This window comes from Hordeum vulgare, chromosome 4H, assembly GCF_904849725.1.
Source record: "Hordeum vulgare subsp. vulgare chromosome 4H, MorexV3_pseudomolecules_assembly, whole genome shotgun sequence".
Classification (NCBI taxonomy): Eukaryota; Viridiplantae; Streptophyta; class Magnoliopsida; order Poales; family Poaceae; genus Hordeum; species Hordeum vulgare.
The window spans coordinates 4,666,763-4,681,829 of NC_058521.1; the positions used below are offsets into that span (position 1 = coordinate 4,666,763).

The window sequence follows — 15,067 nt, forward strand, 5'->3', positions numbered from 1 at the left end:
CAAATAAAATAACATCAGCTTCATATTACAAGCCAGGGGCCTCGAGGGCGAGAATACGAAAGCTCGATAAACACATGAGTTAGCGGAAGCAACAAATATCTGAGTACAGACATAAAATATGGGGTGCCTTAGAGAAGGCTAGCACAAAAGATACAACGATCGAACGAGGCGAGGCCTCCTACCTGGGAACCTCCTAACTACTCCTGATCATCAGCGGCCTCCACGTAGTAGTAGGCACCGTCGGGGTAGCAGTCGTCGGTGGCGGGGACCTCCATCTCCTGGGCTCCATCATCTGGTCGCAGCAAACGGATCAAGGGAACACGGGGGGGGGGGGGGGGGGGGCAAAGCAGCGGTGAGTACTCATCCAAAGTACTCGCAAGTCTTACATCAGAACTATTCTAATTATGCATCAGTATCAAAGAAGGGGGGGTTATATGTGGACTGACTGCAGCAATGCGAGAATAGAGAGAGAAGGTCTAGTCCTATCGAAGACTAGCATCTTCAGGGTCTTGTAGCAATAGACGAGAGTAGAAGAGGGGTAAAACAATAATAGTCATATTGTTGCAGCAATATTAAAGTGAGGTCACGCCTAAAGATCCTCCCTCGACTCCCTACGAGGAAGCAATCCCGAGGCAAACTAATTCCAGTTAAGTAACAATTGTAGTTGTAAAAGATCGGGGCACAACTCCAAGTCGTCCTGTAACCGTGGACACGGCTATCCGAATAGTTAATTTTCATCCGTGCAGGGGTGCACCACATGTCCCGTCACGCTCGATAACACTCTGGCCGGACATACTTTTCTGGGTCCTGCCCGGCCTCGGAATATCGACACGTCACAGCCCCACCTAAGACTAATCAGAGAGGCCAGCCCGCCGGTCTAACTCCTAAGCACAAAGGGTTCGTGGGCCCAGTTCCCCTTCGCGCTCCTGCACGTGGCGTGGGCGGCCGACGTCAGTCCTAGCATCCCTTAATCACAAGCGCGATGCATCTCGGGACCACTCGGGCGCGCGCCGCTACAATGCTGGCATCTGAAAAGCTTCGGCTGATACCGCGACGCTGAGTATCCATAATTTTTCCCGCGTAGCCGGTTAGTGCGAAAAGGTCTCCGACCAACCCAGATCAAATACCCAAATCCATTAACATTTTAATTAGGCCATCAACACAGTCTCACGGGAATCCACCCGTCTTACAACTAATCACCAAAGATCCCAGTAACATGGTCGAGTAACTGTGTGGTTGTAACATCGGGGGGGGGGACACGAGGTATCACCCTCGTTGGATTGCGAACGATGTACCCATCAAGGTGGGCTTAGATGAATCACCCTCGGGGGTCCCACACTTGCGGGGTTGCACGACAGAGGCGTCATCGGGAATGGTGAAAGAGGAATCACCCTCGATAACCACGACCGACTAGCTATACTACAGAGATATCATCAAGAGTACTTAGCGAGGTGTCACCCTCGGTACTCGATAGTATATCTGTAGCATCGTACAACTAAGGGGGGTGTATGTGCTGTGTCGGGTCTGGTTCGTCGATCAGGGATCGAGATTTGAAAACAAGCGGGGCAACTGAACTACGGGTCAGAGGGGATGACTGCTCCACCTATACTAAGCATATTTAAAGTACAAGACTGAAAGTAGCAGTTCATCAAAAATAGGCTATGCATCAGATATAGGAGCTAACTACAACAGTAGCAAAATACTAATGCAAGCAATAGGAAGAAAGACATAGGTGATATAGGAATGATCAAGGGGGGGTTTGCTTGCCTTGATGCTCTGCGGCAAAGGACTGATCGGCAGGGTCGTAGATGTACCCGGCAGCAGCGTTAGTCTCGGGGTCTACCGGTAAGAAGAGGGGGAAGAAACAATAAATAATAGCACCGATGCAACACAAAGCATGACATGGCAAGATGCAGGCTAGACATGAGCTAACGCAGCAACATCCTTCATAGACGGGCTACTACCGGTTATACTGGAAAAGATGGAAAAGTTTCATGTTTGCTATGCTAGGGACGCGTGACAGACGAACGGGCCGTGTATCCGGAATCGTCTCGTTTTGCTGATCAACTTTCATGTTGAAAATATTTTGATCTGACTTACGGATTATTTAATATTAATTTTTAAAGTTTTATTAATTATTTAAGAATTAAAAACAGATTTAGCTAATTTATTAAATGCAATTATGACATCAGCATGATGTCATGCTGTTATCAGTGGTTGACTGGTCAAACTGGCTAGTGGGTCCTCGTTGTCATAGACACGGATTTTTAATTAACTAAATTACTTTTAATCAAGATTAATTAGTGGGATGGGACCCACATGTCATATTGTTTAGAATATTTTAATTACCTTAATTAACAAACTCCTTAATTTAAGGAATTACTTAATTAATTAATTAATTAATATATCTATTTATTTAATATATAAGAAAATTATTTTTAATTTCAATTTCAGGGGGGGTGCGGACCCCGCATGTCATAGAGAAAGTGAGCATCACAATCACTAAACGCACACACAGAGACCGTATACCACGTTTTTTTATACACACATCTTAACACATATACATACTCAATTCCATATACATACATACATACGGATACATACATACGCAATACATATATTTCTTTTTCTTTCTATCAAAACTCTCATCTCCCTCTCTCTGTTAACAAATATAACAGAGAGTCTCTTTGCTAACTCCTTCAACATAGAAGAACATAAACTTCAATCCCTCCTACCGGTCGCTACCGTCGACGGATTGGGGTCCCGTTTGCCGAAACGGAACCGGGACGAAAAACGGAAGGAGAGGGTGGGAGGAGCCCGTAAAAGGGCTCACTGGCGTTGATGAGACGGCCCGGTGAAGCCGGAGTTCGCGGGAAAGCCGGGGTTGACGGCGGTGATGACGCGGTGGTGGTGATGCCGGTGAGGACGGTCGGTCGTGCCGGCGAGGGGGAGCCGGCCGGATCCGGCGAGGCGAAGATGTCTCCCTGCCCGGTCCCTCCTGGACCGAGCGGGAGGAAGGCCGACGGGGGTGGGGTTGGGGCCGAGAGGGGTGGTGGTCGCCGGGATGGGGGTGTAGGCCGGCGAGGTGGTCCGGCCAGATCTGCTGGGGGCCGAGTGAGGAGAGGAGAGGGAGGCCGGCGATGGAGGCGAGGTGAGTGGGGAGGGGGGGCTCGCCGGCGGGAGGAGGAGGCCGTGGGGGGGGCTCGCCGGCGGGAGGAGGAGGCCGTGGGGGGGCTCGCCGGCGGGAGGAGGAGGCCGACGGGGGGGGGGGCTGGTGCTCGAGGTGGGAGAGGGGCTCGGGTGGGAGTGGGGAGAGCCTGGGGTGGGAGAGGGAGTTACGGGAGAGAGAGGAGTCTCTCGTGAGGAGGGTGGGTACGAGAGGTGGGGGGCTGTGTCGTGGGGGGGTGGGAGACGAGAGAGGTGGGAGGTGGGGCCAGCGGGAGGGGTGCTGGCGGCGGCGTGGGAGGCGAGCGAGGCAGGGGGTCGCTAGGGTTTCCTTGCGGGGGGGGGGGGGGGTTGTGGCCTGGCCGGCTGGGCCTCTAGGCCCAGGTGGGTGGGTGGGGGGGGGGGGTTTCCCCTTTCTTTTTTTGTTGTTGTTTTGTTTTATTTTGCTTTTTCCCTTCTATTATTTCCTTTTTTTAATTATTATTTTTAATACTTTCCTTTTTATATATATTCTTTTAATATTTGTAATGAACTGATAAAGTACTTTTCTTTTGTTTTCAAATTTTGAATCCGGATAGACTTGAATCAACGCGGGTGTGAGATGGGAATTCTCGATGATGTGGCATCATTAGCGAGTGATCATTGTAGCTTAATTACAATAATTACTGTAGCAAAAGTCGAGGATGTCACAGCCATCATGGTAACTAGTAACTTGAGCCTAAATAATTAGGAAACTAAGTGAATTCTATGTATTTGTAACTTGGATAACTTATTAACTACCCCAACTCCAAAACCATGATGTAGTTTGATTGTTAAAATTCATGCTTTGATAGTAAATATCTCATACAATATTTAGTCAACATTTACAAAATCATAATCTCGCAGAAGTGCATTTGAGGATGAATTTAACAATATCTATTTCTATAACATAAATAATGCGTTGAAGGTTTGAGATGATGGCCTAGATGGTGTGGGAGGGGGCGCGGAGTCAATATGCTTCTACATGTTTTAGCCTTTTCATTTCAAGTTGTAAGGCCATGTGAGACAAATTTATATCCTGATATCCACTTCCTTGGGAGGGAGATAATCACCATTCTAGAGGTGTGGGAACCACAAAGGTATCCCAAAGATACCAATTTTCACCACCTTCTTCTCCTTGAGACCCACAAGCAAAGTAAAAAAACTCACTCACTAATGGTTAGCATTGAGGTGACCACCAGATCTTCATAACAACTTCTCAAAGTTGTTTCACATCTTGGTAGCTTTTGGAATGGACTTGTACCGCCTAGGAACCGCAAAACTCCATGAGTATCAAGTTCGGCAGCACAAGTAAGGGAATTACGATTTGGCTTTCTCAAGAAGTAGATCTAGGGTTCCTCTCTTTACCCAAAGTTTGAGCAAATTTGGTTGGAGGGGTAGAATCCAACCTTCATTCTCTCTTAGACTGGTGACGTCAGGTTTCGATAGAAGATCAGAGTTCCGGGACGTCCATAAACGAAACACCTGACCTCGAAGTTCTGAAGGTGATTTCGAGGTGTTCACTGGACGTGCAAATGTGCCACTGAGCCCGGAATTTTAGCCTTAAAATCTAGGCTGTCAGAGAAGATGCATGAGGAACTCAAAGGGGAATTTGACATGGAGCCTAGGTGTTTAGCTTTTTTATGTAGGAAATGTGATGTGTGTATGTCACGATCCATAAATTTCAACACCTCCTCAATCCTATTTATAGTGCGGCTTTCCCTATAACTCAATACACAAAATAATCTTCAGACTTTTGAATATGTCAACAGCTTTCCCCTTTTGCTCGACTTGAGTCACTATCTAAATGATATAGATATTAGGAGGGTGGTTGTACACCCCACTAGGGATCAAAGTGTCGTCTTAATTCTTTTTGTATCTTATTAAGATGTTTCTGGTGATTTCATGAATCTATAAGTTTCATTCAAACTCTTTTTTGCATGATGTTTTTCTTCTGTAGAAAGAGCTAATAGTGACATGCTACTCCCGTCAAATTACTAATAACATGGTCCAGAACATTTAAATTTGGCAACATTTTCCTCAAGAGAAGTGGAAGGTATATAGATTGTTCTTTGATACGTTCCTTGTCTCAATATTCATGTTAATTGGCTTGGACATGCCTCCATTACAATGCAACACTCTCGTCTGATTGAGCATGATGTAGAGTAAGATCTTATGTTGTTTGAGACACAAGGGCACGGTTAGTTTCCGAAGCCTCTCATTTTGAGATAGTGAAATGGATTGGATTGAGCATTGGAAAATGAGATGACAAGGAAGAGAGATATCATATGCTTCAAATCTAGCTAGTTGTGTAGTTGAAGCAGACAAAGGAGAGTCATATGATATAATATATCCATGAGAATCAAGGCTTATTCCATGAAGATATGTACGTAGTATAGAATTAAATGTGCTGGCTGAAATACTGATACTATATCTATGAAATCTGCACAACACATGGGAGTGTTAATAAATGAATTCAAAACAAGAAAGATTGCTAATGTTGGGCACATAGATGGCATACCATTTGATTCCTTTCATTTTATTATAGAATATAAACTTAATTATCGGAAGTGGTTGAAAATATGATCACACGAGAACTCTATGTGTCTCCATGTCTCTATTACTCCCTCCCACCATCTCTCTCTCTATCCATCTCTATCTTTTGCATTCCTTAGCTGGTCATTTCTACAAAACATGTCTAGTGTTCACAACCAGAGCCAATAATCACATGATACTCCCATCAAATTACTAATACCGTGGCTCAACACAATTAAAATTGGCATCGTTTCTCCTCGAGAAAAGTGGCACATACCCTAACTGTCATACGATACATTACTCATCTCATATTCATCCTAACTGACTAGAACATCCCTCCATTAAAGTGCAACGTTGTTGTGTGCCTGAGCTATAAGTTGAGCAAGATCTTATGTTGTTTGACACACAAGGGCATTGTTAGTTCCCGAGGCCTCTCATTTCAAGATAGTGTGATGTATTGCAGTGAACATTGGACAACAAGATGACAATAAAAAAGAGATATCATATCCTTCAAAGCTAGGTAGTTGTGTAGTTGAAGCAAATGAAGGAGGGGAGGATTGCATTATATATCCATGAGAGTAAAGGCTTATTCTCTTAAAGATATGTACATAGATCTGATTTAAATGTGGTGGGTGAAATTGTGATCCCAATCTATGAAGTTTGCATAACACATGGGGAGTGATGTAAAATGAACTCAAATTAGGAAATATAGTGAACGTTTCGGCAATAGATGACATATAGTTGATTCCTTCTATTTTGCAGAAGTTATACATAGTCATTAGAAGTGATTGAAAGGATGATCTGGCGGGAACCCTCCCATTTTATTGCTCTCTGGTCTTTTGCGGTCGTTAGTTGTGCATCTCCAGTGTATGACTGCTCCCAATTCCTTTTCACATTCTTTTCATCCCATCCAAGGGGTTATGTAGGGCGTTTTGCACGCATCAAAATATTTCAAAATGGCCAAGGACACCAAAAACGCATCTAGTATTTCAAAAATTTAAACCTTATGTAGCTAATATTATATGCCTAATTCACATTGTATTTTTACCATTCGTTTTTTATAAATGAGGGTTTCAGAATTAAACCCTACTTGTAGATGTTTCCGCAAAAGAACCGAGATCAGAAACTACCAACATTAATATGTGAGTATCAAACAACATAATCATATATATCTTCTATTTCTAAATAGATACAACCCACTACCTAATTTTCCTAGCCATGCAACCATGACACATAAGCAAGTAGGCATGTAATACATAAATAACATATTTTGCATTACTCCACGCATGCACTACCTAATTTTCCTAGTCATGCAACCATGACGCATAAGCGAGTAGGCATGCAAGATATAAATAACATTTTTTTGCATTACCCCACGTATGCAATGGTGCCACATCTTCCATATATGCATATCAGTCATTATTTTTTTGCATTAGACTTTATCTTACATATTTTGTTAAAAAATATATTTTTTAACTATAATTGTTTTTAAGCTTACATTTTCTTTTCATTATTTATAGAATTTTTTAGCAACTATTTACCCATTGTTTTAGCAACGTACCGCAGCAACGCGCGGGGCATCATCTAGTTCACAAAGTATTTGTCATATTAAACACTATCTCTCACTTCAATATGTTATGATCCAACAATTCACGATTTACATTGTTATTCATAAGTAGTCATAAACTTTACAACTGCACTGTACTTGAACAACTAAGTACCTAAGTCGGTGTCGTGGTAAAAACTATAACATGCACAATCGGGTGTTTGTATCAGCGCCATCATGGCAACTAGTAACTTAACCTAAATAATTAAGAAACTAAATGAATGCTATTATGGTATTTGTAACTTGCATAACTTATTAACCACCCTTACTCCAAAACAAGGTGTAGTATGATTGTTTAAATTCATGCTTTGATAGTAAATCTCTCATACAATATCTAGTCAATAGCTACAAATGATAATCTCGCAGAAGTGCTTTTGGTGATGAATTTAACTATTTATATTTTTGTAATGTAAATAACACATTGAAGGTTTGAGAGGATGGCCTAGATGGGGGTGTGGGAGGAGGGGGTGGGGGTGAATTTGTCTCTACAAAATTTAGCCTTTTCTTTTCAAGGTTTACGAGAAGTGTGGTTAAGAAAGTTGTCTTGGATGGAGCTAGGTGGAATATGATGATATCAGGTAACGAACAAGGTAAAAAAGTGAAAAAAAATCTCAGATGTAGAAATAACCAAGGCACGATACAATTTATGTACTGACATCCACTTTATTGGGAGGGAGCTAATCGTCGCCAAACAGGTGTGAGAGCCACAAAAGTTTCTCAATGCCGCCAAGTCTCACCTTATTCTCCTTGAGCCTCATAAACAAAGTAGAAGCTCAATCACTAGTGGTTAGCAGAGAGGTGACGACTGGAAATGACGGAGAAGAGACTCGCTTTACCCCCCCCCCCCCATATTTTCCTTCTAGGGACACACAAGTGGCAATCGAGTGATGCCGCCACTACCCTTCCCCTCTCCTCCACTCCTCGGTGTTGGCGGTCATCGCCACTGCCGGGAAAAGCCTAAATTTTTTCGCCAAATGGGAAATGTCCCGTGTGGTGATAGGCGGTAATGGGGCACCTCTCTCCCCTCATGGTGCCTCCCCTTCGTGCCCATAGCTCTCTTCCTGCCCTGTCACAAGTTTGTGTACATTGTCACCGGCTGCTCCGGTCTTCATCGCCGACGGGAGGTGCCTTGGACGTAGAGTGGGTGCCGCATCCATGGTTGTCGTTGTTTAGTACCGCGCACCTTCGTTCGAGGTCTGCGACGACCATGATGCATGCAACTGGTCGATGTCTGCTGCCTTAATCCGTGTGGGTTTGACAGGAGGGTGCCATTACGGGTTGAACACCTCATAAATCTGTCTACAACCAATTGGACTGGTATGGAGTCTTACCTAGATCGGGGGGTCGCCGTAGTGGGCCAATCCTAAGTTCCTCGTGGTGGGCTGGTTGGCCTTGGTTCCTTGGTGTTAGGGCTTTCTAGTATAAACCCATATTTTTTCAGCCAGACTTGGCTACGATGCAATGTCGCGTTGTTACCATCTTGAGGACGTTGTTGGGATCTCATATCCTTATGGTACGCAACAACGCGGTGGGGCCTTCTGCAGGTTTGGATTGCTGCTCGAAGCTTATGCAACTCTACTGTGGGGCAGTTTGTCTGCCTCTTATCATTTCCACGTGGCCTCGACATTTATGTTGTCGGTCCCAAATACGTGTCGCCAAGATCAGTGACCTCGAGCAAGTGGGTGAAGAGCCCTCTCCCGCACTAGTGAGGTTAGGATGTCGCGACGATCCATGGTGGTTTCTCCACGAGATGAGGGGCCACTATTGGCCAGCCTCCCGGATGCTTCATGTCGTGATTCAACAACTCGTGTTCTTACTCGATGGTGAGATAGGACGTCCCGTAGTGCATACTCCCAGTGCATTGTTTTTTTTTTTTGCATTGCTCTCTTTGTTTGATTGTTTTTATCTGATATAAAATATGCTTTGTAATAAGATTTTGTCAACACATTGTATCACTCGATTGTCCGACCTTTGTAAATCAGGGCAAAAGACTATTTTAAGCATAAATGGTTAGAGAAGACAGCAAGGAAATAAGAAAGTCACCCCACATACGGAAGCTTTTATTGATTATATTTAGCTTTTATTGGTTATATTTATAAAACGAGGCGAAAACTTATTTGAAGCATAGATGGTCGGAGAAGATGCTCTTATGTTTCAGGAATGCCTTCAGGAATAGTATAGACACATTTGTAGAGCAGAACGGTTGGTACGCTGCTCGGGTGCACAAAGCTTGCATCCCCCAATAATCGCTGCCGATCGCCAACGCTTTCCTTGTTTGATTAAGCAGCAGCACGATCTGATCTCTTCCTCCTTATCTGGTGGCCCTCCCATTTCTTCAGACACCCTCCACCGCAGGCCACGGGGCCGCGTCCCCCTCGCCGATCTATAAATACCGGCGAAGACGAGCCAAGCAAGATCAACACCATCATCCCATCCCATTAGCGTCCTACTATTCGCCATTTTCCTCGGAGAGAAGTAGGGACAGCACCATGGCCGGCATCATCCACAAGATCGAGGAGAAGCTCCACATGGGCGGCAGCAGCGACGAGCACAAGAAGGATGACGAGCACAAGAAGGCGGAGGAGCACAAGAAGAAGGACGGCGAGCACAAGAAGGACGGGGAGCACAAGGAGGGCATGATGGAGAAGATCAAGGACAAGATCAGCGGCGACGGCCACGGCGACGGCAAGAAGGACGGCGACCACAAGGAGAAGAAGGAGAAGAAGGACAAGAAGAAGAAGAAGGACAAGAAGGACGGCGAGGGCCACAAGGACGACGACGGCCACAGCAGCAGCAGCAGCGACAGCGACTGAGCGACCTCCGGCCGCGCTCCGGCGGCGTGCAGGTGCAGGTACCGTCTCCATGCGTGCCTCAACATTTTCTCTTCCCCTTCTCCTTCCTCCGTGCTTGCGTTCTTGGCTTCTTGTTGGATCTAACTTTTTTCTAAATTGTTTTTGCAGTGCAGGCGAGATGGAAGGCTTGGGTTAATTTGGAGCGTGTGGTAGCATATGTATGTAATGCGCGACATGTCTCATGGATCTTGTGATGTAATAACCGGCTGGGCTGCGCTGCGCTGCACTGCACTGCACGGTGCTTGTAATAATAACGTTGAGGAGTCGTGTTGGTATTGATGTATCTCCATTGGTAATTTGGTATCATCATTTCTAAGTCGTTTGTGGATGTGGTGTCTATGTTCATCTCTAGAAGCGTTTCTTCTTCTTGTTGTTTTTGGCAAACTGGATGCGCGAGGTTAAAAACATGTTGAATGGTTATTGGTGTTCTGTTTTCCTCTTTTCAGTTTCAGAACCTGTGTGGTGCTCTGTTTTCTTGCAGAGTGTTGCTTGTTTGCACCTTTCCTCTGTTTTTCGTTTTCGGATTTGCGCCCGATATTAATTCCAGGAATGCAAAATTCAAAGTAGTTCCTCACAAGAGCCAATCACCGTATGGTACTCCTATCTATTTACTGAAAACATATCGCATCACACTTAGATTCAGCACCAATTCTACATAAGCTATACTGAACTTAGCTTCTTGTCATTCGGGCTAATAAGGTACACACTGGAGGTGCCATGTATCTCGACTGTTCTCCGAACAAACCTTCTGTTTCTTAATACCCCTTTGTTTTTAGTTTTTATTAGAGTTGTGTCGAATATGGTGTACACGATAGGTTGCAGTTAGATTCTGAGTAGTATTGTGTTTAGACAGGATATGGACTCGTGTCCTGATAGGACACATGTATACTAGGCCTATCATATATAGTGGGAGTAGACACACGATGTAACATATGCCAACATAATAGCACAGACACGCAGGGGATCCGATGGCTTGCGCCGGCGTCCGAGCGGCTGGGGTGCGGTATTGTGACGGTGTTATGGGGAGGAGCGCCCGTAGTCATGTTCCGAGGATGTAGCCATATCGATGAACCTCGTTAACAAATATCGATACCGTGCTTGTGTGATTGCTTGATCCTCGGTAGATCAACTATATGCCTCGGATTATTCTAACAAGTGGTATCATGAACAAGGTTCGAATAAAGGTTGCAGTTGTTGATCTAGAGATGAAGTAGAATTAGTCGAGATGGATCACTCGTGGTGGATGCTTGGCGAGGAAATTCTACGCTGGATTAGAAGTAATAAGAGCAGACAGGCGGCAATGGCTCACGGAGATGCGGGGAGCATGAAGTCGTGTACGAGGCAGTTTCGACGAGATCGAGGGGAAGCACGTAGCACATGCAATCGGCAATTCGGCATGATGGCGTCAGGCGTGTACGTTGGGGCTCTCGTGGAGGTGGAGGCAAACTGGATCGAGGACCGGACGACTCGTGCATCGTGACAGCGCAAGGCCCAGGTGGAGGCTTGTTCAAGCAAGGACTGGCCCGAGCAGGGATGGCGGACGTGCTCCAGTGCTGAGAAGGCCGTCCGCAAGGCGGCGGTGTAATGCATGGAGCGGCAGACTTGCCAGCTAGGGGAGCGGTGCACCGTGTGGTGGCAGGCACGGAGCAAGATGTTCGAGGCTGGAGTTGTGCAGCGCTGGGAGGCCGATCGAACTTGGCTAATTTCGTAAGGAGATTCGGGCTGGAGTACTAGTACAAGCTGCAAAAGCATGAGATTTGTTAAGAAGAAAAAAGGAAGTTATGTAACAGATTAATGCTAGCCATCAGGAGAAAGGGATAGAAAAGATCAATGGATCTACAGCCTACAGGAGCACGTGGTGGTTTTTTTGGAATTTTTTTGTTTGATCTTCATGGCCAAGTGCAACGGGAAGGCTTACATGGCAGAATTTGGTTTTATTTCTTTGTACACGGGTTGTGTATGGGATGATAGCGTAAGGGTTTGTGGTGCGCGTGGCGAGGACGGCGTCGTGTATAAGGCTTGAAGGATTCTGGAGCGCGTCGTGATGGGATCATGCATACACATGGCGTCCAGCAATGCACGGAGTGCGGACGGACACGACGCAAGGTGAAGCATGGTTGCAGCCGGATAATTTTCGCCTGGGTCGGACTGGACTGTCTGATGGATCGACAGGAATGTCGGTCAAAGCAGAAAGACGGCGTTGATTTCAGCGACGACGACATAGGAGCGTGATGCTGATGGTGGCCGATTTCTGGGGCGTGGAAACACGTGGCGCAAGCCTGAGGGATTGTGCGGCTTCGGCGGACTATGGTGCAGGGTTGATTCAAGGCGGTGTACACATGAGAGCTTGAAGTCAAGGAGGCGCGGGGTAGCATGGCCACCTACATGGAGTCATGTTGAAGGTGGAGCTGAAGTCTAGTGGAAGACTTCACTCTGTGCTGGTGGAGGGGCTACGGCGTAAATGCATGGAGAGTCGAAGCCTATTTCAGTGGGATAGCGAGAGACACGTGGATCGGACTAGGTACCAGTGGTCTGATGGAGACGTGATACTCGGCATCGGTCGGTGATGATCGGTGGTTCTCTGCAGTGGGGGTTGAGTGGTGTAGGTTCGCGACCTTGGAGACTCGACCAGGACACCAGAGGCTCGACGCGGTGATAGCGACGAGGCATGCGGTAAGCAATGGGACACAGCGACAGACCAATGCACTGGTTGTCAAACATGTGGTCAGACAAATTAATTGTGAAAAAGGTGTTGAAGCAGTGTTGGCGAGTATCGGATTCAAGTTGGTGACTGGGTCTATCGGTGTCGGTTTGATGGACGGGAGTTGACCATGGAAAGAAAGTGACGGAGAGTCTGAATTGTCATAAGCGGAGAGAGTACATGGCCGTATATTCTGTGAGGTTCAGTGCACATGGAAAAGTGCGGATGACAAGTACAGAAGGAGGCGGAGTGCTATAGTTGTGGGACATGTTAGAGACTATTCGAGAAAAAGGATGAGACAACTGCAAATTTGACTCGGGATGACACAAGGCGACGGTGAAATTCCTTCAAGTTTCATACGGACGGTCAAGAAAGAGCAAGGATGTTGAGTTCAGGTAACTCTTATATGTGGCATTCAATATGTGGGTTGTTCACTTTCATGCAAGTCAGCGATCAGTGTGTGATGGCGTTGAATGGATACTCCGGAAGTTGGAAGCACAAAGTAGAGTAAAAGGGAACTTAACTTTGCTCGAGGGTTGACTGTAAAGAAGACGAGAAGGGACTATAGTTGCAGGTGGAGTCACATGGAGTCTGGAAGTAGCAGTGGTGCTCATGGCGTATCTCAAGTCCAATGTACATGGAAGTTTGACGCATGGATGAACTCAAGGTGGTGGATAATATTCGCAAGGAGGAGTTTGTTAGAGTTGTGTCGAATATGATGTACACGGTAGGTTACAGTTGGACTCTGAGTAGTATTGTGTTTACACAGGATATGGACTCGTGTCCTGATAGGACACATGTATCCTAGACCTCTCATATATAATGGGGCTAGACACACGATGTAACCTATGCCAATATAATAGCACAGGCACACGGGGGAGCCATTGACGTGTGTTGGCGTCCGAGCGGTTGGGGTGCGGTATTGTGACGGTGCCACGGGGAGGAGCGCCCGTAGTCAAGCCCCGGGGATGTAGCCATATTGGTGAACCTCGTTAACAAATTTCGGTGTCGTGCTTGTGTGATTGCTTGATCCTCGATAGATCAACTATGTGCCTTGGATTATTCTAACAGTTTTTATAAATTTGATCAAGTTTGTAGAAAACAATATAAACATTTAGAGTAACGCATTTATATGATGTGAAAATATATGCAATCATGAATCCAATGATATAGATTTGATGGTGTATATGTTAATATAATTTTCTACGAACTTATTGAAAGTATATAAAGTTTCACTTTAGACAAACATAATATGCTAAGTAAATAAAAACGGAGGTAGTATCTTCCACTACATCATTATCTACTGATGCAACGTCTTTCAGCGCATTGTCTGAAGCTATTGCACGCATAAGAAAAGGGTTAATTCCCGAGGCCTCTCATTTCTAGATAGTGTAGCATCATTAGATGAGAAAATGAGAGAGTATCTCATTCAAAGCTAGCTAGTCCAGTAGTTGAGTCAGATCTCTGATATTATATATACATGAGAGGAGTGGCTGCTTTTGTGTAGAATTGAACATGGTGGGTGGAATTCTGATCTCATATCTATCATAGTTGCATTGCACGGTGCTTGTAATAATAATGTTAATCATGTTCGCATTGATGCATTTCCATTAATAGTTTGGTACCAGCATACTTCCCAAGCTTTTTGTGCATGTGGTGTCTCTGTTCATCTCTGGATCTTTCAGCAAGAGCGTCATTTCTATTTTGTTTTATTTTGTTTTAGAAAAGAGGCTGAAAACCCTCGGCCTCTATGTGCATGTCATGATGGGAAGACACAAGATGGGAAGCGACTCAGGAGGCGTCTAGAGGGGCAACTCGGGAGGCGATGCGGGCGAGCTAGACGACCTACACTAAGAAGCTACGTTCGCACCGGATCTGCGCTCGCAACTTGTTGTCACGTTTTGTCCAGGTGTCCTTCTGCTCCGACGAGCTGCGCTCCGGTTGGTACTTCTCGCCGCCGGCGAAGGGGTGGTGGATGCGAGATGTCTCAGAGAGGGCGAGAGTATTCACGAGGGGACGATCGTCGGATTTCCGTGTCACATGGCACGGGTCGATTGACGTATCATGCCGCCATGCACGGGAGTTGCTGGCGCTGGGTCCTCCTCGCATGAAGGCGGGCCATGGCCGCATGCAGCCGCTCGATGCTTTACACATGGCGTGGCCTCGCGGCCGTCTGACTGCCATGGGGGT

The 15,067-nt window shown here is 45.8% G+C and overlaps 1 protein-coding gene across 2 annotated transcripts; it reads left to right on the forward strand.

Annotated features, from left to right (window-relative positions):
* The first annotated feature begins 9,660 nt into the window (after nucleotides 1–9,660).
* LOC123446917 (dehydrin HIRD11) lies at nucleotides 9,661–10,596 on the forward strand. Of its 2 annotated transcripts, none has more exons than XM_045123464.1 (2): nucleotides 9,661–10,175; nucleotides 10,290–10,596. In XM_045123464.1, the coding sequence occupies exon 1, from the start codon at nucleotides 9,814–9,816 to the stop codon at nucleotides 10,135–10,137; it is 324 nt and encodes a 107-aa protein (XP_044979399.1). In that variant the 5' UTR covers nucleotides 9,661–9,813; the 3' UTR covers nucleotides 10,138–10,175; nucleotides 10,290–10,596. The 2 variants fall into 2 exon arrangements, with proteins under 2 accessions (XP_044979399.1, XP_044979398.1); XM_045123463.1 differs by having other exon boundaries at nucleotides 9,664–10,175; nucleotides 10,285–10,596.
* The last annotated feature ends 4,471 nt before the right edge of the window (nucleotides 10,597–15,067 follow it).